Source organism: Lygodium microphyllum, chromosome 22, assembly GCF_053477565.2.
Source record: "Lygodium microphyllum isolate KBCC chromosome 22, Lygodium_microphyllum_v1.1.10, whole genome shotgun sequence".
NCBI lineage: Eukaryota > Viridiplantae > Streptophyta > Polypodiopsida > Schizaeales > Lygodiaceae > Lygodium > Lygodium microphyllum.
Genome location: NC_141156.1, coordinates 53634136 through 53661405, shown reverse-complemented (window position 1 = coordinate 53661405; position 27270 = coordinate 53634136). Strand labels below are relative to the sequence as shown.

The following is a 27270-nucleotide window of genomic DNA, read 5'->3' as shown; positions in this document are numbered from 1 at the left end:
ACAGAGAGGGAGACGACCGGGGGGCCGCAGACAGCCTCAACAGCAGGGAGCAGAAGAGCGAGCGATGCCCCCTCGGCAGAGCACTCCACAGCCCCCCCTTGTCCGCCCCACCCGGCAAGGGGGGGCCGCAAACAGCCTCAACACCTCCGCAGACAGCCTCAACAGCAGGGAGCAGAAGAATGAGTGATGCCCCCTCGGCAGAGCGCTCCACAGCCCCCCCTTGCCCGCCCCACCCGGCAGGGCCGCAGCCTCTCACGTCCACCACCCGCGCCACAAACTACCTCACCTGAGAGCCCACACCCACCCACCCACCTCCCGTGCCCCCCCCCACTGACCTGAGCCTACGCCCCCCTCCCTTCCAAGGCCACCAACGCCCCCCCCCAGAACCACCCCCCCTCCTTCCACAGGAGGTGGTGAGCCACACACACCTACATCCTCCTTGCACCAGCAGTTCTCTCCCTCCCACAGCCACCAGCTCATCTACCCCTGCCGCCCGCCACACTTTCCCGAGACAGGCACAGCTATTGCCACAGGAGTTCTTCCGCAGTGGTCCATGGTCTTACCTAAGAGTTGCGGAGCGCCGAGAGTTTCCACTACCTCTAGAGGTGGGGATCTTTGTGGTTCGCAAGTCAAGGAGGGGCAGAGTCCATCTACTAGCACCACCAGATGGACCAAACTACGCCTTCTTCTTTCAGTCCTCCCACTCAAGGGTTTGGACAATGACATAGATAGAGGAGGAGTTGAAGAGTCAGGTGGAGGACCACATCTCCCAATGGATGGGAGATGAAGGACTAGCACTGTTCGCGCAACAATGGCCTGGCTGCATAATGGACATTAACTGGTGGGCTGGTGCTGAGGTCCCGCACTTGAGCATCATCTTTCGAGCCCCTCCACAATAGAAAGCTCCGCAAGGTGTGATCGAGTGGCTCCTGGCACAAGCAGCCTGTTTCTACCAGTGTACAGAGTCACGAATCTCAATATGGCTGATTGATGCATTGATAGTACCACTTGGAGCATCTATCACCCCTATGGTCCGGCCAAGGGCCACCATGGGGGATTGGAGTTTACCATCCAAACCTGCGGCAAAACGCACTTGCATGCCTCATAGTTTCTCCTCCTCATCAACTGCTTCCACATCGAATAGATGTCTATTCGGTCAGTCACAGGTTTCCCCATGAGTTTACACCTTGCATTGGAATGTGACAGTCTCCACTACAGTGGGGCATGTGGTTCTAGAAAGTTGATTGTTCGGCACGAGCTGCAACGTGCCCTTGCTCGACGGATCGACATCCTACTCCTACAAGAGCACAAGTTCATGCCCACCCAAGCCCAGCGGGTAGGAAAGGTACTCCCAGGCAGCTCCCGCACTTACTGGGAGGACGCCATAGGTGCCCACAGCAAGAGTGGAGGCATATGCACCTCTATCGGCCCGAGTCTCACCACCTGTGTACGAGACCATGCGGCGATAGTGGCAGGGAGGGTTTTATGGATCATACTGGACATTAGGGACTCATGCTTTGAAGTCCTCAATGTCTATGCCCCTACAGAGGTTAGGGCACATAACAGATTCTAGGTGGAGATTGCAGAGGGACTCCCAAAGGTGGACTCCTAGATCGTTGGAGGAGACTTCAACAACCTGGAGGCGTTGGAGGACCAACAGTGCAAAGGCAGAAACTACCACGGCATGGCCGGGGAGCAGGAGGCATGGGAGGTATTTCTACTGGCAGTAGATGCACGCGATGCCTGGAGAGACCCTGCCTTCCATAGGAGGGAGAGGTCGCTGGACTTCTCTTGGGGATACAAGCAGCTAGGTGGAGTCCTGCTGGAGCAGTTGGAAAGATTTTATGTGGGAGAGTGGGGAGGCTCTCGTGGAGGCCAAATCGGGCAGTTGGCGGGCACCACGTTGCATGATCATTGCCCGGTTCTCCTGACACTAGACCCCCTAGGATCTGCCCTAGATACACAATCCTGTCGGATCCCTGACTCGATCTTTAAGAGGGAGAAGGTGGCGAGACAAATAGAGCAGCTTTGGACTAGAGAATGGGGCAAGAGGGACTGGATCACAGAGGAGGTTGCAGAGGTCCTAGTTGAATCGAGCAGAATCTGCAAATAGGCAGCCATATAGGCCAGGCAGCAGAGCTGGGAAGAGGAGAGAGCACTCTAGCGGGACCTTGCAGCCACACAGAGATTACTACAGGGAGGCACGAGGGAATCCCACCCTCCACACACAGGAGGTGCGAGCACGAGCAGTCATTGCGGGACTAGAGGACAGGCACTCAGAGTTCTCTTTCTGCACCTCAGTAGCTTTCTGGGCGCGGAAGGGGGATACAATGTACAGGGAGTTTTTCCAGGTGTACCAGCCACGCACCTCAAGAGAGCAGATGCACAACCTCCGAGATCAATATGGGAGGACTCGCTCTAGCCCAAACGAGGTGATGGAGATTGCCACTGACTACTACGGTCACCTTTTCCAGCAGGAGACAGCCTCAGCTAGAGGACAACGATGTAGGCAGCATGTCTGAAATCACATCCTGTCCCTCGTCACAGAGGAGATGGGACGCTCTCTCCTAACCCCCTTCACAGAGAAGGAACTAGAAGAGGCTTTCCATACACAAGACGGGCAAAAATGCTTGGGAGAGGATGGCCTCTCCAAGGCCTTCTTTACTACCTACTGGAAAGTGGTGGACCCCTACCGATGGCCTTCCAAGAGATTTTCACTTCTAGACACATGTCAGGGAGCTTTTTGGCAGGCCTTATCAGTCTTCTCCCCAAAGGGGGAGATCGATTGGAGCTTTTCCAATGGAGACCGATCACCTTATTGTCAGTGGCCTATAAGGTATTGGCAAAGATGATTGGTAGGCGACTACGCCCCGTGCTGCCAGACATCATCCATTACACACAGACAGGCTTTGTACACTTCTTTGAGGCGACAGAGTGGGCTCAGCATAGTGGGCAGAGACTAGTCGTACTTCTCTTGGATTTCGAGAAAGCTTATGACAGGGTGGACCGGGATTTCCTAGAGGGCAACATGGCGAGGTTGGGTTTCCCACACGCTTGGATTTGCGGGGTCTCCGCACTTTACAGATTGGCCACCACCAGGGTTCTTAGAGGTGGTAGGCGTGGGGAGGAGTTTCGGCTGGAGAGATTGGTCCAACAGGGCTGCCCCCTGGCCCCATACCTATTCCTACTCTTTGCAGAGGCGATGTCTCACTTCCTCAGGTCCCGTGTAAGCAGTTTACGCGGCCTCTGACTTCCAGTGAGAGAGGAGATTGAGTTGCTAGACTCAGAGTATGCAGACGATACAACACTCTACATAGAGGACGATGAGTTGATGTTGGAGAGAGTGAGGCTGGCTCTTGAGGTGTTTTGTTCAGCAATGGGAGCGAAAATCAACTGGCGAAAGTCGGTTGGTTTCCTCATAGACCCGGACTCTAACACAAAGTGGGGCGTCCACCTTGGATTTAGATGGGTGAGCAGAGGGCAGACAGTCCGGTACCTAGGATTCCTGGTGGGACTCGACATCACTCCCGCCCAGCAGTTTCTTCCAGTCCTCGATTCTATTCGAAGAAAGCTGATCTACTAGAGCACGGCTCGTCTCTCACTAACCGGTTGAGCCTTGGTGGTTAACCAGGTCCTCCTAGTGACAGCCTGGTACATCGCCTCATGTTGGTGCTTCTCCTCATCTTGCGTAGTACAGCTTCGTCGCCTTGTGCGGAACTTCCTTTGGTCCGATTCTGATGGTTACAGGGATTCCCAGGCCAAGGTGGCGTGGGCGACCATCATACAGCATCGGTCAAAGGGAGGGCTCGGGATCATAGACCTAGAGTTTCAGAGTATGGCCCTCTTGGGCAAGCTAGTTATACGCGGCCTCACACCGAGAGGGCAGACCTGGAAGGTCCTACTGCAGGAGGGTCTTTAGGATTATAGACCGAGGCTTGGCGGTGAGTGGAGGTCGTCCTTGAGATGGATCTTCATGTCAGCCCAGATCACCCCCCCCCCCAGATCACCTTTCCTATGCAGCTTACTCCGCGTGTGGCAAGGCCTTCGTAAGGCCCTAATCCAAAGCCCCCCAGGCTGCTAGGAGGAGATAGATCATCAGCCGATGATCTAGAACCCCCAGGTCAAAGATCGGAAAGGGGCACAGATTGGCGAGCGCCCCCACATCAAATGGGCTGGTTGGGAGGCCGGCTCGGCTCGTACCATCAGGACATGGTGGGAGGTGTACAAGATGGCAGACGAGGAGGTGTTGCAACGAGTATCAGGCTGCCAGAGAGGAGTGGAATTGAGGGGAAGGGAGATAAATGCAGCAATACCTCTGGAGTGGCTTGCTCCCCTGATACAAGTGCTGATAGAGCCCGCGGAGGTATGGGCCGCTAGGTTCTCACCAGCAAGTATTCCCCTACAGGTGGCAGGTAGAGTGGGCGGCACCCCGCAGGGGACTTTCTTCACTGTTCAGGAGGGGGGGCGTCTGACCCTTGACAGAGGGTAGCAAGATGAGGGGTTAGTTGCCCTTTTGTGGAGGAGGATTCGGGTGGTGGGCCTTCAGGGGAAGACATGGCGACTGGACCCCTATGTTTTCTGGAAGGAGCTCAGGGAGTGGCGCCTTTGGATTTGGGAGGGCAGACCACTTGATGAGCTAGAGTGGGATCCAAGAGAGTGGCTATGGCCGACCACGGCAGTCGCCAAGAAGCCACCGAAGTTCCTGGAATACACAGCCAGGATTGGCAGACACGTACTGATGTAGGAGGACATGGATTGGACGCCGTCACGTAGCAGGAACTGGGCGGAGCACAGCATCACAGAGCCGTTCCGACGGACCTTCTAGCACAGCCTATGGGATAGCTAGAGGCCAAGGAAGGTATCGTACTTCTCATGGCTGGTGGCACATGGAGGCTTGGCGGTGGGAAGTTGGCTTGCCCAGATGCATAAGGAGGGAGGTTGTAAGCGCTGCACACAGCAGCCTCTGGAAACCCCAAAGCACTACCTTTGGTCATGTGAGGAGGCGTAGCTCGTGTGGAGAGGAGCATGCCGCATCCTTCGTCGTATAGCACCCAGCCTTGGATATATCTCATGGGGAGCTTTCTGTTGGCAGGCCATCAACTTCTGTATAAGGCCGAGATGCAAGACACGATCTTCATCATCGAGGCAGGGTCATGCGCAGTGGTCGGCTTGGAGGCTCTACCCATCCGTTAAGTACTGGAGCCCATAGCAAAGAAACTAGGTATTAATTAATTAAGTAATGTCAGTTCAAGGGCGAATTAAATTGATGTAAGTAGCTTTATTTGTTGCCTTTGGTTCTCATTCCAGAGGATCTGGAATATTGCTGACTAAGTATGTGGTTTAGTCTCATCTTTGATGTAATCGCTAATATTTTCTATATTGGGTTCTTATGATGTCCTATAAATAGACCAAACATGGGACGCCACTTCAGGTACATTAGTGTGCCAAAACTAGAGGCAACCAAGAGACTAAAGTGGGTATGCCCAAAATGAAGATGGGTACAATATCTTAACACCTACATGGACATGGCTGAAAAGTATCAGAGAAGAGAATTACTGCAAAAGCTTTTGTACAATGTTGCAGCCATCTTTAAGAATCTTAACAAGAGATATTCTTGGTCATTCAATGCACTGAGTCCTTCAAATCCATAATTCTTTGCTTCAGTGGAAGACAAACCTTGATCCAAGGGCCTATTAAAAGTGGAGGACTGCTGAGAAGAAGAGGCCAAGTCTCATGCTCAAGAAAGAAGGATGAATCTTTACAAGCCAGGGGATACACATCCACCAAAAGCCAAGGCTCACTCACAAGGACATACTATAGATAGGTTTTGAACATTAAAGAATTTAAGAGCAATCATAGACCATATTCAGAGTCTCAATCAAATAGAGCATCAACTTATTCATACTTATCCTTGTGCATGACAAGGAGGAAGAAAAGGATTGGAAGCAAGTTTTTACTCTTGAGAAAAAGAAAGCTCTCATCCAAATCAACATGATTAAACTTCTAAAACCTTTTCAGTCCCCAATGAGCTTCAAGTTTCAACGAAAAAGGCACTTGCAATGAATGGTAATACCCAAGAACGATAACATGTTCTCCCCCCACAAAAAGACAGTTCACATTATACAACAAGAGCATGTACTTGCAGCCAGCACACTAATCTACTTGGTGATAAATTGCTATAAAAGTCGTCACTAAGTCTTTCAAGATAGGTTACAAATACATCCTGGTATCATCTTCTAATGTTTGTGTATAGGAATGTCACCAAGTTTTTCAAGATGGGCTACAAATACATCCTCTTATCATCTTGTAATATTTGTGTATAGGAATGTCAATCAAACTATCTGATTCTGACAAATGAATCTGCAGACACTACTTATGATGGAAGTTTGAATTTTGGACAAAGGATAAAGGGGACATGTTTACCATAAGAACAGCTCTATTATATTGAACGGACACCTGGCACTCTTCCTGCCAAAAAACCAATCGAAGATCAGTGATTAATGCTGGAAAGAGGTCAATATGTTGAAGTATATCCATTTCTTTAAAAAACACTTGAAGATGAGCTAATAACTGGTGAAGGTGCCACTGTCAATACATTGTCTAAAATGCAGAAAAATAAAACACTGTCAGCTGAGTTGCTGGTCAAGAATTAACCTTGACTCTTTGGTTGATTTCTGCACATACCATAAAATCAAATTCATTGCTTAGGCAAAAGAATTGTACTGGTTTGGAGAAAGACTACCATTTTTAACACAGCATATTGAAGTTGTGCCTTTAACTTCCAACTTTCTGGTCAGCATATGGCTACCAAACAAAGAAGATCTAACCCTTCTAATGGCCTCAAATACTTAAAAGTTCTCCTCCCAAATACCTCTGTTTGCATGCACAGTAGCAGGATGCTCATGAACAAAACCATGTAATGCAAAGGAGGCACCTAAGAAAGCTTGCACTCTCCTTGTTTTTTATACGACTGATACCCAGCATATTCTACTAAACTTTCAGAAGTCTGTTTCTTCTGGAGATTCCTCCCGAGAGAGAGAATAGCAAAGAGAAGTAACACAAAGATCCAGTTGGCTGCTAGTGAGCTGAAGATGTTGATTCTCTCATCAAAACGTCCCTCTAATTGCACCACGAGGAATGCCACCTAGTCTTAGGTGTCGTGAACCTTCAAGATAGGCTCCCTGCCTCCCATGCTCCCAAAGAGATTGATTGTTTTTCGTTGTATTATCAACTCAACCCTCATGATCTCAATTGACACCTCTATGTATGCTCCACTTTCAGGTATCTACTGGGGCTGTATGCACAATCGCAACAGGGTGGGAACCTGCCCCTGCCAACAGGAAGGTAACTGAGACAACCAAGTCCATGGGATCAAGTACAAGTTTGTAAGAATTGTACAATAGATCCTCTAAGCAGAGGAAACTTGATCTTCCGTGTTATAGAGCTAACAGTCCATTGATTTTATGACAGGTGATCATAAGGTGCAGCTCCGATTGTCACTCAGTCTCAAGCCAAAACTTTCACTAATCCTGGAAAGAATTTAGAACATGCAGCAATCTATATGCCTGATACTGGGATCATGGTCAACAAGTCGTGCATAATCCACATCCTCATGGCAAGAATTCAGCAAGAACTTCCATCATAAACCACACAAAGTTAAATCTAACAACTTGCAAACACCTTCACCTGATAGTGTGTCGCATTGTCCAAAACTGGTGCATGATCCACCTCCTCATAGCAAACAGTTTTTAGGCTCCCAATACCACTGTAAAGTTTAAAATTTGGAAGAATGCAAAGTAAATGAGCCACCAAGCGTTTAAGCATTTTCACATGCCAAAATCAACAAGCTTTTGAAAATTATTTAACAATAGTTGCACTGACCTCACACCCTTGAGAGCAGGTTTTACTGGGAAGAACCCCAGCACAAAGAGGATAAGTCCAGCACACTGGAGCAATACAGCCAAGAGTGTGATGGCAGTCCACATCTTAAAAATGAGTCCCATGGTACCTACACACAATCTTGTGATGGTGATTATGTAAACCAAGTGACGTACAAGGTACATTGCAAGTTTAAACTTGATCAAAAGTACGATTACCATTGGTAAACAGCCAACTGAGTGGGGGAGGCTATAAATAGCCAAATATCCCCAAATCTGGCTGACCTAAAATCTAGGGCCAAAAATATGACCGAATAGCATTTGGTAGAAAAATGCCAGAAATGCTCAGAAAAAATCCCGGAAAGGGTGGACAATGTTCAATAGGTGTAGGCAGACTGTGGAAAGCAGTAACTGCCCAGGTAATGCACACAAAACTAAGTGCTCTAGAATGAGCTACCTCCATCAAAACAAGTGGCAGACAGGTTAGAGCTCCTAAAGTCCTCATCTAACTCAAACTGAGGCTTACAGGCAAGAGATGACAAGGTATGACAAACATGATATCTAACAAGAAGAGGTAGTGGTATCGTCCTTGTATGTCACAGTATACTATACATCTGCATATGTAGTGCTCCTTTGTCTTAGGCTCTCGGCCACAAAGCAGGCAAGTCCTATCCTCTGCTGAAGTATTTGTTCATCTATCTCCATTTGTAGCCTATGAGAGGAGGTGCAAATCTGTCCAATAGCAGCCCGTATGTTGTGGGAGAGATGGATGTCCACATACGCTGGCTGAATAGTGAATCCATCATCTGAGAGACACAAGAAGTGACTCTAGTAGAAGGGCATGGTGGGTGGATCCATGTCTTCATTGTCTCCATCCTCAAGATATCAGCTCTGACCACCTTGTTCAGCTCTGATTGGCTAAGAGAAAGTGTGGATCCATGTCCAACGAGTCCTCAAGATATCAACTTTGATCACCTTGTTCAACTCTGATTGGCTGAGAGAAAGTATGGATCCATGTCCTCGTTGTCTAAGTCCTCAAGATATCAATCTTATCACCTTGTTCAGCTTTGATTAGCTAAGAGAAAGTGTAGAATAGTCAAGGCTCTAGTCAAAAGGTGGAAGGGGTTCAATATCCAACCCGTGTAGGCTCATCCAAATAGTCATATATGAAAACCAACAATTCTCGCCCTTCGTTGCTAGTTGTCTAAATGAAGTTAGTGTCAATCAGGAGTATCTATGATGCGGGAGCCCCCATAATTTGTGCCAAATAGTCATTGCCCTAAAGAGTGCCTCCATGACTATACGTGTTGCCCCCAACTTTGGTTTGATAGTGGGATGTGGGGTAGAGGGCTTACTCCTGTAATCATATGTACCACCATCATAATCAATGGTCTTTCCATGCTATCCCAACCATCATGATAATCTCTCTCTATTCCAGTCTAATTTGTGAGTGGGCTAAGCCACCTACGGTACAAGCTACAGCCCCATACCTCTACTCCATATAGTAATACAAGTGTGATTATGGTATCAAACAACCATAGTTTGGTACGAGGCTTCTAGAACTATACATGAGCACATTGACTCTCCAGTGCTCCTAGTGCTGCATAGCCTCGTGCCAAACATGCCTCTAATGCACCTCTCCACAAAAATCGTGGGCCAAAGAAGGTGACTCCCAAATAGATATATTCCCTCACATGCTCCACACTATCTCCTCCAAATGTGAACCAATACATGGATCTAGTCACCATGCTATTGAATTATCGAATACAATGGTTCTGGTCTTCCTAAGGTTCACTCTAAGGTCTATGTCTCTACAAAAGACATGGAATGCATCTAGGTGGCACTGCAATCCCTCCGGTGAATCCAAAATTAAAATAATATCATTGCATACAATAATTTCGGAATGAGCACCCTTGCAAGGCTGGCTCTAGCTCCTCCTCCGTCAATGGAATCAAACACTTCATCTATATATAAACCGAACAATGTGGGTGAAAGCAGGCATCTTGGTTTCACCCCTGTGGTACTGTCAAAATCCTTTCTGATAGCCCCCCAACTGCTCGTACATGACCTATCATCACTATCTTATATAAGGCACAAAGAACCCATTGTATATCTTTTGGTACTCCGATAACTTGCAATGTCTGCATAATGCATGTACGAGGCACTATATCAAAAGCTTTGCAGAAATCCACAAAGCAGCAATAGATCCTCGTCTCGAGCGACCATCCTAAATAATGGCTTTGAGTGTGAGGATCTAGTCCAATATGGTATATCTGCATCTACTATCCCTGTGCTCTCTTGCCTTGCATCTCAACCCACTCACTGAGTTCATGCTCGAGTATAGATCCATATATGATATACCTTGGCTAAACTATGGTCAATCATGATAGTCTAGTAGTTGCTAGAGATCAAAGGCTCACCACCCTAAAAGAGTGCAATTATAGTATTGTTTGACCAACTCATAGCAAAGCCCTCACATACTATTGTATCGAAAATATGTGCTAGTATGGATGCTAATATATCACAAGCATGTGAGAAATGTGTGAAGGAAACTGCTAGGGTTTGCACTGAGGACACAGAGTGTACGAACACGACAGAAACACAAAGAGACAAACATAGACATAGAGGGTAAAACTCAAACCCTAAATGCAAAACTCAAAACTCAAACACAAACAAAAGAAGGGAGAGAGAGAACACAACTTTGAAGTGAATGAATGTTGTAAATGAATGTAAGAGTGTACACTGTGCTCAAGGGCAGAGCAATGTCTGAGTGTGACATCCACCGAAGACGAATCCCAAGTCTGTGTGACCACCAGTCAGATTGTAGGAGTGCTGAATAGTGAATGGTAGCAGACTGGTCACCAAAATGCAACAGTCTGGAGACTGGAAACTGGTAAACGCAGCAGTGTACCACGGATCGGAGGCTGGAAATTGTGCACAGTTTGCTGTAAACAGCAAGCTAAAACAGTGTTTGAGAGTATCAAGGCCTGCAATGCTGAAAATGCACGCTAGCTGACCCTGGAGATGATGGACAGCAGGCTGAACAGAAGTATTGGATAGTCTGGAGCAGTCGCCAACAACTGAGAGCTGTCACCTACAGCAATGGACAGGCTGAAGATAATATGGCTGCAATCGATGATGGCTAGACAGTAGATGGAGGCGGGCTACAGGCTGGAAACTGGGCGCCAACAGCAGCAGAGGGTGTGTGGGCTAGGGTAACCTACAAACAAGGATGATAGCTGAATGGGGGCAGCCTGTCGATTTATAGATGTGGAAGGGCGCCCCAAAAATTAGGGTTTCCACTAAACTCTCTTGAACTGCTCCTCGTTTTAGGGTTTCCACTGAACTCTCTCGAACCACTCCCTATTTTAGGGTTTTACTCTAAAAGAGCATTTTAAGTGTGTTTTGGGGCTGTTTAAGAGGCTAATCAGCAAGTAATGCATATTTTAGCTCAACAAAATGTTCTACCACTAGCCTATCCTTATCTTGTGCCCTCCCTATAAATCACATCCCTAACCATTTTCCAAGTAAAGAAAGACCACTTTGTTGGCCTACAAGCCTGTGGGGGCTTCATAGGTGGCTATCCTGGCAAATCATACAACAGTCTCCCATAGTCAAGCCAAGCATCTAGTGATGTAGTCTATATGGGGGCTGCCTTTCATGAAACATCTTCCAGGCACTTTTGCTATCCCGTCCCAAAAATAGATGATATATCTCTATCTCTACTTTCAACAAGTAGTCTCGCTTCTTTTTCCACACAAGGCCTTTAAAGAACGTCCTTGCTTGACAATGTGTCCGAGTGCCTAGCTCCACTTTTCTCTATAAGCAAGCCCAAGTAACTATGTACTTACCATCATACTAGCTATTTTGGGAAGCAATGGAGCATGTGAGCCTACATCAGGGCAGGGTGTCTGGGAATGCATACATGGCTGATCTATGTATGGCATTTGCTAAGTCGCTTATAGATTCCTCCAATGATCAAAGAGCCACTACAGATGTGTGAGGTGTATTCTACAAAGTAGCATTTGGGATGTTTAGAGAGGCATGATATTCCATGTTTCTATTGTCCACAAGAGAGCATGAAAGTCAAAATAGCATGATCTGTTGTTATACCAATTGGTCTCATCTGTTGCTATGCCAATTGGGATGTTTAGAGAGGCATGGTATTCCATGTTTCATTTTTCTACAAAAGAACATGAAAGTCAAAATAGCATGATCTACTACTATTCCAACATGTGCATGAGCTGTGCCGCCTCGCAAGACCAAAGGCAATGCTTTGGAGTTTCCAAGTGCTGCTGTGGGCAGCACTTACAACCTCCATCCTACTGCATTTGAGCAAACAAACTCCCAACATCCAAACCCCCATGTGCCAAAAGCCAAAGGAAATACGGCACCCTCCTTGGTCTCCAAGTGTCCCACAGGCGATGTCAAAAAAGCCCGATGAAAGGCATCCGTGATGCTATGCTCCGCCCAGTATCTGCTACACGAAGGCGCCCAATCCATGTCCTCCTACATTCGTACATGTCTACCAATCCTAGCTGTGTACTCCAAGAACCTCAATGGCTTCTCGGTGACCGCATTGGCTGGCCATAGCCACTCTCCAAGGTTCCACTCCAGCTCATCAAGTGGCCTGCTCTCCCAATCGAAAGACGCCACTCTCGAAACACCTCCCACGGCACATAAGGGTCCAGTCACCAGGTCTTCCCCTAGAGCCCAACCACACGAATCCTCCTCCAAGGACAACAATCTCCTCATCCTGCTATCCTCTGTCAAGAACCAAACGCCCCCCATCCTACACGGTGAAGAAACTCTCGTAGGGGGCACCACCCACTCTACCTGCCACCTATAAGGGGATACCTGCCGGTGAGAATCTAGCAACCCACACCTCACCAGGCTCCACTGGCTCTCAGATCGAGGGGTCTAGCCACCCCTGAGGGATCATTGAGTCAATCTCCCTCCTCCTCACCTCAACTCCTCGCTGACAACCTGATGCCCGCTGCAACACCTCCTAATCCACCATCCTATACACCTCCCGCCATGTTCTTATAGTACCAGCAAGGCCAGCCCCCCAGCCAGCCCACTGAATGTGGGGGACGCTCACCAATCTGTACCCCGTCCCGATCTCTGACCTGGGGGTTCCAGACCACCAGCTGGTAGTCTATCTCCTCTTGGCATCCTAGGGGCCTCTAAACTAGGGCCTTGCGAAGGCCCTGCCACACTCGAAGTAAGTTGCGGAGGAAGGAAGATCTAGGTGGCATGATCTGGTCAGCCGTGAAGATCCATCTCAAGGATGGCCTCCAACCACCACCAAGCCTCGGTCCTGCACTCTTGGAGACCCTCCTACAGAAGGACCTTCCGATCTATCCACCTGGTGTGAGACCATGGATCACTAGCTTGCCCAAAAGGGCTAGGCTCTGGAACTCTGGGTCGATGATCCCAAGCCCTCCCTCAGACCGATGCCGGATGATGGTCGCCTATGCCACCACCTTGGCCCAGGAATCCCTAGAACCGTTTGAGCCAACCCAGAGAAAATTCCACACTAGGCGGCGAAGCTGAACCACACAAGACGAGAAGAAGCACCAACAAGAGGCGATGTACCAAGCTGTCGCTAGGAGGACCTGGTTGACCACCAAGGCTTGGCCCACTAAGGAAAGGTAGAAGTGCTCCAGTAGATCAACTTCCACCTAATAGAGTCAAGAACTGGAAGAAACTGCTGGGCAAGAGTGATATCGAGTCCCACTTGGAACCCTAGATATCGGACAATCTCACCCATCTAAACCCCAAGTGGACACCCCACCCCGTGCTAGAGTCCGGATCTGTAAGAAAACCAACCAACTTTCGCCAGTTGATTTTCACTCCAACTACAGTGCAAAATACCTACAGAGCTAGTCTCACTCTCTCCAACATCAACTCATCATCCTCTACATAGAGAGAGGTATCATCTGCATACTCTAAGTCCAACAGCTCAGTCTCCTCCCTCACCGGAAGTCGAAGGGCATGTAGCCCGCTCACACATGAGCAGAGGAGGTAGGACATCGTCTCCGCAAAGAGTAAGAACAGATACGGGGGAAGAGGGCAACCTTGCCGGACAGATCTCTCTAGCCAAAACTCCTCCCCCCTCCTGCCACCAATGAGAACCCTGCTAGTAGCCGATCTGTAAAGTGCAAAAACCCCATAGATCCATGCATGGGAGAAGCTTAGCCTCACCACCATGGTACCCTCTAAGAAGTCCCAATCAACCCTATCATAGGCCTTCTCGAAATCCACGAGTACTGCCAATCCCTGACCATTGTGCTGAGCCCACTCGATCGCCTCGAAGAAAGTGAAGACATTGTCTAGGATACTCTTATCCTGGACAAAACCTGTCTAGGCATCATGGATGATATCTGGAAGCACGAGGCGGAGTCGACTACCGATCATCTTGGCCAAAGCCCTATAGGCCACTAACAACAAGGTGATCGGTCTCCACTGGGACAGCTCCAACCGGTCTCCCCCCTTTGGGAGGAGACTAACAAGACCTGCCGATAAACTCCCTGGTATCCGTCCTGAGCTGAAAATCTCCTGAAAGGCCAGTAGTAGGGAGTCCTTCACCACCTCCCAGTAGGTAGTGAAGAAGGCCTTAGAAAGACCCTCCTCTCCCAGACATTTGTGCCCATCCTGTCCATGGAAGGCGCCAACTAGATCCTTCTCTGTGAAGGGGTCTAGGAGGGAGCATCCCATCTCCTCTGTGACAAGGGACAGAATGCAATCCCAAACCTGCTGTCTACAACACTCTACTCTGGTTGAGATTGTCTCTTGCTGAAAAAGCTGTCTATAGAAGTCAGTGGCAATCTCCATCACCTCATTTGGGATAGAGCGAATCCTCCCGTACTGATCACGGAGGCTGCGAATCTAATCTGCTGAGGTGTGAAGCTGATGCACCTGAAAAAACTCCCTACACATCATGTCCCCCTTCCGCGCCCAAAAGGTTGCTGAAGTATGGAAGGAGAGCTCAGAGCGTTTGTCCTCAAGACCGGCGAGGGTTGACCGTGCTTGCACCTCCTGCGTATGGAGAGTGGGATCCGCTAGTGCCTCCTAGAGTAGTCTTTGAGTGGCTGCTAGGTCTCGCGAGAGTACTCTCTCCTCCTCCCAACTCTATTGCATGGCCTGTAGGGTTGCCTCCTCGCAGATCCTGCTCAACTCCGCTAAGACCTTTGCAACCTCCTCTACAGCTGGTCCACCCTGGCCCACTCCCTAGTCCAGAGCTGCTCAATCTATCTCCTCACCTTCTCCTTTCTGTAGATTGAGTCAAGGATCTGACAGGATCGCATATCAAGGATTGAAGCGGGAGCATCAACTGTAAGGAGAATCAAGCAATGATCAAACAAAGTGGTACCAGCCAATTGCCCTACCTGGCCTGCTCGAGAGCACCCCCACCCTCCCACATAGAACCAACCCAGCCCCTCCAAAAGAGCTCCGCCTAGCCACCTATTCAAAAGCTGGGTTCCACCAAGCATCACATGCTCTTACTGCAAAGAGGAAGACCTCCCAGCACACGTGGTGTGGTCATCTTCACAACCAGTGAGAAGACCTCTTAGAAGTCAATCCCTTCCTTCTGTGCATACCCTTTAGCAACCAATCTTGCCTTGTACTTGGGTTTCCCATCAACTGTCTTTACTTTGTAAACCCATTTGTTTGGAAGAGGCTTCCTTCCTTTGAGCAACGACACAAGATCCCAAGTATCATTAGCATACATAGATTTAATCTCTTCCTGCATAGCTAGCTCCCACTACTGCTAAATTGGCATGACTTAGCCTCTTTGTATGTAAGAGGCTCACCCTCATCTGTAAGCATCACATAATGCAAGAAGGGGTCAAACCTATGTGGTTGCCTTCTTAAATGTGTAGACTTGCGTACCCAATGAACAACATTTTCAAGAACTGGGTCTGAATCTGGAGGTATGGCATCTTCAGGATTTATTGGCTGCTATAAGTCATTTTCAGCTGCTGTTCATGCTGTACAGCACCTTCATTTTCATTACCAGCAAGTCTATTTTTCTGTCCATGACCTCCTTGTGCTTCTATTTGCTTTCCATCATCATCTGGCTCTAAAATAGCCAACTGATCATCAATTTCATCCTGTGGTACAGCACCATGAGGCTCATTATCTGAAGTAATAGGTGGCTGTGAATTCTAAAATTTGACCTTTTTTATATCTTCGTTAGAGGCTAAAGTACCTTTCAGTAATTTTGCCTCATTAAACACAACATTACGGCTGCGAATAATTTTCTTAGACTGAGGTAACCACACTCTGTAGCCAAATTCACCCTCATCACCATAGACCATGAAAATGCATTTGGTAGATTTTGGGTCAGGTTTATCCCTCAACTCATCTCTAACATGCACAAAAGCATCACAACCAAATATGCGTAAATGGTCATATGAGGCCGATTTGCCAGACCAAACCTCCTCAGGGATGCCATTATTTAAGGACCTGTTTGGAGAGCGGTTGCAAATGTGAACCACGGTTTTGAGTGCCTCTCCCCAAAATTCATGAGGGAGATTAGCAGTGGACATCATGCACCACACTCTTTCACATAAAGTCCTATTATATCTTTCAGCCACCCCATTTGAAGAAGGGCTGTAAAGAGTTGTAAGCTCCCTCTTAATTCCATGCATGTCACAAAAGGACTTGAATTCAGTAGATGTGAACTCACCCCCATTATCAATTCTCAAGCATTTCAGCTTTCTACTTGTCTAAGTGGTCACAAATGCATGAAAAGTTTTAAAAACAACAAACACTTCACTTTTCTTTTCCAACAGGTATACCCAAATCTTTTTGGAACAATCATCAATAAAGGAGACAAAATATGCAGCACCACCCAACAATTTCACGAGCATACTACATACATCAGAATGCACCAAGTCCAAGACATAGCAAAACACTCCAAGCAAGGAGTTACGTGAAAAGAGGCACCAGAGTCTACAATCCAAGTCTGAGTGACACCATCATCAACTAACAAAAGTGCATCAATCACATCAGCCTTGGTAATCTGCATATTCTGCATGTGACATACAAGGGCATCATAATCAACTGCACATAATACATCAGCCTCTGTATCCGAAAGCTCCTCTATGACCACACTAGAGGCCACATTGGCCTTTTTCTTGCCTTTGGCTGTCTCATATGCATCTGTCTTATCCTCCTTTTTGTCTCCTACATTCTTCTCTCTCTTGTTCCTTCTTGTAATACCTGCAATCAGGTTTCTCGCGGCCCTTCCAACCACAGTGATAGCAAGTAATGTCACTCTTTTCCTTTCTTTGCTCTTGCTCCTGTTTCTCTATCCTGCATTTGCATTTTTCTTTTCAGCCCTGCCTCTTATATTATAAGTTGAGTTGTTGCATTCTCCACTAGACATACGTCTAATTTCTTCATTCAAGATTGTACCCCTCACCCCATCATATGAGAGATTGGGGTTATTGCTGAGAGAAACCACCAAGGTCTCCCAAGAATTAGGCAGTGTAATGATCAAAAAGATCCCCCTCAACTTATCATCAAAGTCCAAATTTGCATTCTTGAGCTAATTTAAAATGCCTGTAAATGCACTCAAGTGCTCAGTTGTAGGCTTTGACTCATCCAGTCACATATTCACCAACTTGAGTATTAAATGCACCTAATTAACAGGTGTGGTGATCTCATAGGTAGTTTTCACCTTCTCCCATATTGCATAACCTATATCTAAACCCTTAATGTCTGTCAAGATTTCATCAATGACACCCATCTTAATATAAGCCACAACCTTTTTGTTTACTCTGGCCCAATCTACATCAAATATTTGTGCGGGTTTATCTTCTTGCAAAGCATCCTCACAATCCTTTAGGAACAATATGCCTTGCATATGGTCTTTCCAAAGGTCAAAGCCATGACCATCAAACCGTTTGATTTCCATCAAACTCTTGATGTCTGAATTGGAAGAAGTTGCAGTCATTTTATCACAAACACAAGAGTAAATGCCCTGGACTGTAAAAGCACAAGCTGAACTAGCAAACACACTGCTGTTCTTCCCCAAACAGTAATAAATCTCTGTTGTTTGTACATGAATCAGCCACCACACGGGCAAAAAATGCATAAATTTACCAAATTCTGCACAAAGCCCCAAAATTTCAGGTCCAAAAGTGCATAAATGTCAGCCAATCTAACCCACCTGAGCAAAATTTTACCAATACATAAAAAGCCCCAATTTTCTGGGATCCAATGTTATGAAATTTTACTCAAAAGAGCGAAATTCTAACAAATTTGGCAAAATCCCCAATTTAATTGAGGTCACCACACGCAATGTCTACAATTTCTAACCTGAACGTTGCTGTCAAGCATGGATGAGATCAAAACCAAGAAAAGCCTCAAATTTTTGGGCCAGATTCGCACAGATTTGTGACCTGTCCTTCGAGCATGAACCTCGGTCAAAGAAAGGAATTTCAAAAGAGATTTGGAAGAAAATAAGATTTTTGATTTGATGAAAAATGACAGAGGGAGGGTCCGTTGACCTATCACGTGGGTCGCGTGACCTGTCACGTCGCCTGCCCGCTAGACTCCGTCCCATCAACTGCCCGTTGCCGCATGCGCCTGCCGTCTGGTCCCCATGCTGGACCCCTGTCATCACGCACAGCGCTCGCCCGCTAGTCGCTCCCTTGACCTGTTGACTATCACATGCAGTCCATCTCCTCCGCCTACTCTGCTGTGACTATAGCCTATGGCTATTACCTACACCTCAGCAGCTCGTTTGACCTATCGGTCTCAATGACGACTGCACTATGTGCAGTGACTACTGGCTTGTACCATCAACTATGATACCAGTTGTTGGAGCTCAGCTGGGAATGTGCACCAGTTCGAGTGAGAGTGATGGCGAGAGAGAGAGAGAGAGTGAGTGAAAGTACGATTAGTTTGAGTGTACCAACAATGTGTTGGTACAAAAAGAATGTGCAGTGACTACCAGCTTGTACCATCAGCTATGATACCAGTTGTTGGAGCTCAACTGGGAATGTGCACCAGTTCGAGTGAGAGTGGCGAGAGAGAGAGAGAGAGAGGCGAGAGAGAGAGTGTCTGTGTGTGTGAAAGTCCATTACGAAAAAAAAAAAGAGTGAAAGTACGATTAGATTTGAGTGTACCAACAATGTGTTGGTACAAAAAGAATAAAATGTATTTATAGTCAGGGCATATAAGGATGCATTCACATGTACAACTGAATAGTCTGTGTGTACTATACACGGAGGTCAAACGAGCCTTTATCCCAACATCCATACACCGGAATGGTGTGGGTTGGTGGCATGGGATGCCAACCCTTAGGATGCCGTCATGATCTGGAGTGCTACTAGCTCCTAGGCTCGGGGGTGAGCCCATTTGGCTCTATGGTTGGAAGGTGAGTCTAATGTCCAACCCCTTTTATTGTGAGTTTGGCTTGCGTCAGCGTCAAGTCTTGTATGCAGGTTGGATCCTAGGGGGACATTTCATTGTGTCTACTATCCACACTATATCCTAGGCGGACGTCTCAAGAAGAATAGTTGCCGAAGCACCTTCTGATGTTGAGAGTCTCCTTGAAAACAAATCTCAAGTGGGTACTCCCAAGGTCCACAAAGGGAGCGAGAAAGACCACAGCTTTATGGGGGTATAATTTCTCATGGTTGGGCAAGGTATCCAATACTTCCACCATGGATGAACTAGCCTCTATGATGAAGGTTGTGTCCTCCATCTCTACCTCATTGAGCAAACGTTACCCTAGGTAATTGATTGCAAGTACAAGGTTCAAGTGATACACACCAAACTAGGCTCTACTCATTAGAGGATCATGCAAGCACAGTCCCTCTCCATGCCAACTGCCTACTCACATGACCACAAACGATCTGTCACCAAGATGTGTTTTTCCAAGCTCACGATTAACCTATGATTAACTCCTATATATTTGGGTAGGCAGGACGTTGTGCATACAGTGTGCAGGACATGGGTTTTGAGACACAAATATTGAGGTTTGCAGACATAATTATGGTAAGTTAACCACTAGTTTAGTCTACTTAAAACAGTCCCAAAAGGCAAGTAATGCTAAATCACCAAAAATCAATAGCTTTATTTTATGATAGTAGGACAAATGCACCCCCAATCCTCTGTAAATAGGAGTCTTTTGTTTGTGCATCCTCATGCCTCATTTTGTTCCGCTCAGCTATCATCAGCCCTCTTCATGTCCATTACTATGTACACCCCTTCTGCAGATACTTCAGTTTGCAGAGCCTATCACACTGCTGCCCAGGCTGTCACACACATTCTGGAGCTGCTCCAGCCTGCCACAACCAGATTTAGAGGCATTCTACAGCTAGCAACTACTCATACAGCTGTGTTTCATCATCCAGGAGGTACCCAGCCGATCACAATCAGTTCCAGCCTGTTGCCAGCAGTCTAGCATCTGTGTTTTTCTGTTTTGAGGTCATCTACCATCAACTGGCATCAAACTTGCTGTGTTTCCAGCTCCAGACAGCCCACCTTGCTGCTTCTGCCTTGAGTTTCCAGCCTATTCTGGACAGGCAGGATCATCACTTCCCACACTAATCTGCATTTTCAGTGAACTGGTCACCCAGACTCCTGTTGCCTAAATTCAATCATTATCAGAGACTACCTGCTGTGTTTTCAGGATCCATTCAACACTCCAACACCCACACCTTCAGCCACCTATGCCCCGGTCCTAGAGGTACAAGGGTTTGAGGCCCCACTCATGCTATCATCTTTGTACTCATTATTCATTTATAAGCAATCAGCATTCTACAGTTTGTCTTCTCTGTGTGGTTGCTACACTTTTTTTGTTTCTGTGTAACTGTGTTTGCCATACCATTCATGGCAAGGTTTCGATAATGGGAGCCACAGGATTCATTAATCATTTTATGTACAAGTGGAGACGCGCATCTAAATGTTTTGGGGCTTTTTGGACCTTAGTGCCAAAAGTTTCATTGAAGTACAAATGGGCTTAGAGGTCTAGAAGTCACTTCATGCTACTGTATATTCATTGGAGGTACTATTTGCTAACAATATATCTACTTTGGGGATTCTATGTTGAGTTACATACACACTCGAGTTTGACATTATCATATGGATGCTTACGCAAGCATTGAGTATCATATGCACTGCTATATGTGGCAGTTATCATGTGTATCATTCTAATTTGCAGTCTTTTAGTCATTGTAGTGGCAATCTTTCAATTCAATGTCTCTTAGGTTTGGATGCCTTTTAATGGCAGAGAGGGGCAAGACAAAATAGAAATTGCACAAATCTCTAAAAACCCCCAAATTCAAAAATTAGGGTTTCTAAGGCTTTTTTTTCAAATGTGCAGAAAATGGCGAGCAAGGCTGAGGTAGGTAGGGCTGAGAGAGGCTGCATGCAAGATTGTATACAAGTTGCGGAGAGAGAGGGTGTATGCGGCCTGCACAATGAGAGGGGCTGCATGCAACCTGTGAAAAGAGAGAGAGCACCACAGAAAATGGCAGACATGGATAGTGGCTACTAAAGGGGCCACAACTAAGATGGTTGGAGCAACAGCGGCTGTGAGCAGCAGTGCTGTGAGAGGGACTCCATGTGTCGAAGCTGGCAATGGAACCGATGGGGCAATGGCCACACGGGCCGGTGGAACAATGGCTCTGATACCATTGTTGGATCAAATGCACAACTCAATAGACAAGTGGAGTAGAGAGTGAGAGTAAGAGTAGACACACAAAGAAGCATGTAACAATACCGTCACTAATAAGCGAACCACAAGAATGAAAGTACAAGGTACAACCCTAAGGTCATATAGGCCTACACATTGAAGTGTACTCACATGAGGTAGAATCCCCTCCCACACGAGGCTACGAGTGCCCATGGATAGTGTGGGTTCACACCAAAATGGCTCAAAGAAAAACACAAGGTGTGCTTAATAATAATCTACGCAGAACTACATCATGCCATCCTTCTTTTTTGCAAGAAGAATAGACATGCCCCACGAAGACTTACTAGGTTCAATAAAGCCCTTTGCTAGGTAATCATAAAATTGCCTAGCTATTTCATCTTCCCCTTTCAAGCTAAACCAATAAAGTTGCCAAGAGACAGGACGGCTATTGGGCAATGTCTCAATCCTTTGATCTACTATACCACAAGATGGTGGCAAGTAATTCAAATGTAAAGACATCAAATTATTCATGTCGAATCAACTCCAAGTGTTTACTCGTATCTAAATTAGTATCAACATTACTATTAAAAGAAAGAATTACATGCACCACAAACAAGTATACTTTTTCAATAAAACAAACAAAAGTAGCAACATCTAGATCACAAAACATCTATTGAATTCCAAAGCTAATGCCATATGTACATTAGATTCAATGATTCCAGAGGGTGAACAGCCCTTGATCACACAAAGAGGAAGATCTAGCAAAGAACCATAACATGCCAAGGATAACATCGACATAATCGACGCTCATCAATCGAAAGTCCACAAACTTATGGTACTGTTGGATCAAAAGATCCAATCTTAGCATAAGTCGATCCCAATAATCCACATTCAAGCTCTCTGCATAATAAACATGATATTCTTGATCAGCACGTACTGTATGGAGTTGAAGTATCGATCTCTTACAGTCGGGCCCTTTGCGTAACAAACACGATATTCTTGGTCAATGGGCACCATGTGGAGTTAATTTGTACTAATCTAGAAGAAAGAAAATTATGGCTAGAATCATTGTCAAACAAAATTTTAACAATTTGGTTATTTATATTGTCGATGACCTTCAAAAGGTCATGTGGCTCAAACACGGTTTTATTTACAGAACAACCATTGCAACTACTCTCATTAACAAAGCATTTCTCTACTAATTTATTTATGGAGTAACTATTGAGAAAGCAAGTCATTTAGTGTATTTCCTTTTATTCATTCCTTTTGGTTTTGCATTGACAGCCCCAGCCCCAAAAAGGGATGGCACCCACTTAATGGGGCGCCACTCCTCCAGACAATCTATGCCTATAAATAGGGCACTGATCCACCATTTCTCATCCCTCACATTCATTCATCAGTTTCATCTTCTAATTCTCCCGCGTTCTCCTCTCCTCTCTCCAACCTCTCCACTATTATTGTTTGAGCTCCCTTGCTGCTAGGTGCACTGTCTACATCCTCTCCATGCTGTGTTTTGGGGGCCGATCAGGTCACCCAGCTGCCCATGCTTCCCAGAGTGGCTGGCAACCATCCTCTTCAAATTGTTAACTGCATATTGCTACCAGGCAACCAGCTTAAAAGCTGTTTTTCTACACTTTGTTGTGCGGCCCATAGGCAGTCTACTACCTCTTTAGGCTGCATTTTGCAGCTAGAAGGCCCTCTACTACTGCATTTTTCCCTGAGGCAAGCCACCCTACTAATTCTCACACCCTAGGAGCTCATGGTTGCTGGTCATCATCTTCTCCATGACTTCAATGGCCCCTGAGGATTGTGTCTCGCTCCCTCTACATTGCCTTAATCATTCAGCATTTACCCCAATATCCTACTGCCCAAAGAACTCTGTTTTGCTCCCTTCACAATGCAAGTTCCCTACAAACGGTACCGACTGATCAGCCAAGACAGTGCGGTCATCTTCAAGCTTTTGCCCCATTGTATCAACTTGATTTATTCAGCATAATTCGGTGTTCATTATTCATCTTCTTCTTCTTCTAAGTTTCTGAGTTTTCTTCTCTCAATGTTTGTTGTACACTCTGTGTTTCTCCTTGCAAACCCTATTGTCTCTCTGATATGGTATGAGTGCATACTATCACGTCACTTTTCTTCACAACAACCATTGCAACTACTTGCATTAACAAAGGATTCCTATGCTAAAATTTTAGAAGAAATACTTGGAGCTTCTACGGTGTTTACCAAAGCCTTTAAAGTCGACTTAGCCTTTTTGTTCTCTAGACGCTCTCTATCTCTACAAAAAAGCCTAGTCTCAGAACATGCCAAACAATGACCCTTAGAGTGATCCTCCCTATGAGTCACTTTAGCTTACCATTCTTCTTCTTGCATGACTCCAAAGGCGATTGATAAGATGCTACTAGGGTAGAAGCTTTCTTCCACTCAAAGGTAAAGGCACCTCAATGGGAGCCACCCATCAACTAGCTAACCCTACTTGCAATCAAAGTATTATCAAAGTTCTCGGTGTACCTATAGACATCCTTAAAAGAATGTAGAGGGTTGTGTAGCACCTCATTCTAGTAGTCCAACAACAACCAGAGATAGCACAAGTAAAGTAAGACCTGCAGGTTCTCTAGGACCTTCGTTTTATGAAGAAGGTCCTTAAATTCCTATGAATATACATCCAAGATCTTCTCCACAATATGTCTACTCAAACAACTTATGAAAATTTTCAATCTAGTCATCCATCACAAACTGAATCTGACAAACAGATTGAAAATCTGTCCCCCAATCCCTGGCTTGGGGCATAGCCCCAACCACCAAGCATACACTTTTCCCTGTAACATAATCTATATTGTCAAATTAATACAAAACAAAGTAAGCTTTCCATTCGGCTAACCACAAGTCAATGTTAGCCCCATCACATTCTTTATTTTCCCCCCTTGAAAGGTCTCATGTTGGAATTGAAGAAGCAGTGTCCTCACTGCCGCAAGCACAAATGGAAAGTGGGGAGTGTGTAGCTTCGTCTTTAATTTGAGCTTGCAAAACCACCATGGGGACAAGACTTCATGGAAGAAGATGATAGTGCTTGCGCATGTATTTAGGTTCAAGAGAAGCCTGTCAAGCATCCTCCATGTGTAGAGGTTGTTCACAATTGGTGCATCAAGGAGGCACAATTTGAGAGGCCATGGTGTCAATAGATGAGATCGGTGCAGAGAATGGAGAGGGTTAGTCTATTTTAGAAAGGAAGACAGGGCAGAAGGTGTTTCAAAATCTTGTTGCTAGCAAAAGCTTGGATGTTGCTATTAGACTTGAAATAGCTAGACCAATATCCAATTTGGTACCATATTGTGCTAGAGCTATCCAAAGAACTCAACATGGGACTCAAGCAGTTTACTTGACAGGTGTAGAATTGGGAGACAAATGCAGAGGAATTACACATAGAGATTTGCTGAAGGAATTTATGTGAGGTGAACGATGTCATCAATTAAAAGGTTAAGATGGAGTTGTAATAGTATGGAGTGTTGGTACTTGCAGCCACTATTGTTACAATGTCAGCACTGTGAAAATAGGAAAAACATTAAACTCCAACACAACTGAGTTCTGAATAGCTAGGGAATGAGCTTGACAAATACAAAATATCTCGAGGCAACTAGTAATACAATTGTTGCCAAAGTCGAATGCCCAAAGTCTGGATGCTTGTGATAGCAACATGAAGTTTGAGCATCTAATTTCTTTGAACTTCTAAAGGTGCTGCGATCACACCTTGAAAATAATATTCAAGCTTGGAGGAAGCTGCATTCCAAGCCTACCCTTTCTACAACTGGACCTACACGGAAATGTTGTTCTTGGCAGACAGTATTACATTGCTAAAAGCTCAATTCATCTTTTAAACATGGTAATAGCACATCATTATGTAAGCTTGTCTATTAAATACTTGTAACCAGAACATAACGAGGAATGCTTGCAGTATGAAAGATGTTTCATCCATCATGAGCTGTCATGAGCATTTCTTCGATTAATTAGCCCATACCCTTTAACAATCCACATCATAATAGAGGTGCCATGGTTTAGAATCAGACAGATGGGGGATGCAATATAGCTGGATATACATATGAATTACATGGTATAACCCAAGGTAGCACATAATCATATGAATTACATGATATAATCCAAGGTAGCACACAAGCAGATAGATAGGGGATGCATTATAGTTGGATATACATATGGATTAGATGGTCTAATCCAAGATAGCACATGATCATGTCACAAAATCTTGCCTAATCACTCATCACCTGAAATGCTATAACAAAGGATTGATCCTAATGGGACAAAAGATGCACAGAATAAAAAATCTCTCTCACCGGCAAGCACAACTTCATCAGTCTAATGCAGGACCAGAAAATTGGACCTTATAGAAGCCAAATTTCAATTAAGATGGATCCAACCTGCAGTGTTCACGAAAAACCGAGCTTTGATGTAAAATGGATTGTAAAGATTGGAAAAAGAAACTCAAGGGGGCATGCTTGTTACCCTTCCTCACTGAGGGCATGGGAAGTTATGGAGGGTAGAAGCATACCTGTTCTTTTTTCTTTCTGTTGGGTCTCCTTACAATCTAAAACTTCCACAGACTTCTTTGAATGTTGCAATAACAGGAGGCATTTGGCAGTGTATTTAGCTATTCAGCAAACACCTGCAGTACATACCGGCCATATGTGTAGGCAAGAGCGGATTACATGAAACACGAGATGGGAATTTTCTCTGAGACTGGACAGAACCCAATTTGGGATCGAGCAGCTGCAATCAGGACACTTCACAATTCCATCTACTACATTGGCCTGCAACCTTAATCGGCACAAATATTAATCATAAGTGATTAAGATATCTAGAAGCAGCATTAATGTTCCGTTGTTTCTAAAATTTGTCATTGTTGAAGGGCGCAATTATGAACTATAAGCAAGGGTTATTAAAATTCTTTCCTAAAATTAGGCCACTTACTCTAAGTTCCCTAGGACATCTCTACTAAGAATTAGAGCCCACTCACACACAAGTCGCATTGACTTGGGCGAGTCAGCTAGGTCAAGTCAAATTGCGTGTGGTGTAGGAGCATTGACCTCAACTCCAAGAAACACGTGACCTTGATAGGTCCACTTGGTCGCACCAAAATTAGAGGTACTAGATGTGGTCGAAGAAGTGCTTACACATCTCTGCACCTGATACGTTGTGCCCACTAATAGGTGAGATTTCTCTCTCTTTCGCTACCCGTCGTCCTTCTTCTCTCTCCCATACTTAGGTCTGTGGCATGGAGATGCAAAATGGGTCCAATCTTTGACGTACTCATGTGTGGTCATTGACACTTTGGCCTGTGGACCAACACACTCGAGTTCATAAACTTGCATGTGTTGAGGCTCTTATAATGATGAGGTGGTTCTTCTTTGAAAACTCACCTCTAACATGAAATGCTAACAAAAGTCCTATAAGGAGTCATTTAATATCCAAAAAACAATACACAATAATGAAGTACAAACAAGGGTTATGAGAATTCTTTCCTAAAAATAGGCCACTTTACTCAAGTTAACTAAGGGTAATTTTTCAAAGAAAAAACTCAAGTTAACTAAGGGTAACTCAGGTTGTCACTGTACTATAAATAAAAAAGTACTATACAAAGGAACTCCACAAAAATAAGAAGGATCTTTTTCAAAGGTCTGTTATGACATTTTGCTATCATGACCTTTGACCTTCCATTTC

General features: G+C 45.7%; 1 protein-coding gene across 4 annotated transcripts in view; it reads right to left on the bottom strand.

Moving 5' to 3' along the window:
* LOC148017161 (Alkaline-phosphatase-like family protein) overlaps positions 1 to 26401 on the bottom strand; it is a 115589-nt gene extending 89188 nt beyond the window's left edge. Inside the window, exons 1-5 of one of the 4 annotated variants that reach the window (XM_087663541.1) lie at positions 26102 to 26401; positions 25887 to 25970; positions 7882 to 8008; positions 7687 to 7765; positions 6424 to 6468 (exon numbers count right to left, since the gene is read on the bottom strand). In XM_087663541.1, coding sequence (XP_087519667.1) covers positions 6424 to 6468; positions 7687 to 7765; positions 7882 to 8003 — 246 coding nt within the window. In that variant the 5' untranslated portion in view covers positions 8004 to 8008; positions 25887 to 25970; positions 26102 to 26401. The remainder of the gene's footprint in view (positions 1 to 6423; positions 6469 to 7686; positions 7766 to 7881; positions 8009 to 25886; positions 25971 to 26101) is intronic. The other 3 variants (XM_087663540.1, XM_087663538.1, XM_087663539.1) reach the window with 3 other exon arrangements.
* Between the last annotated feature and the right edge of the window lie 869 nt (positions 26402 to 27270).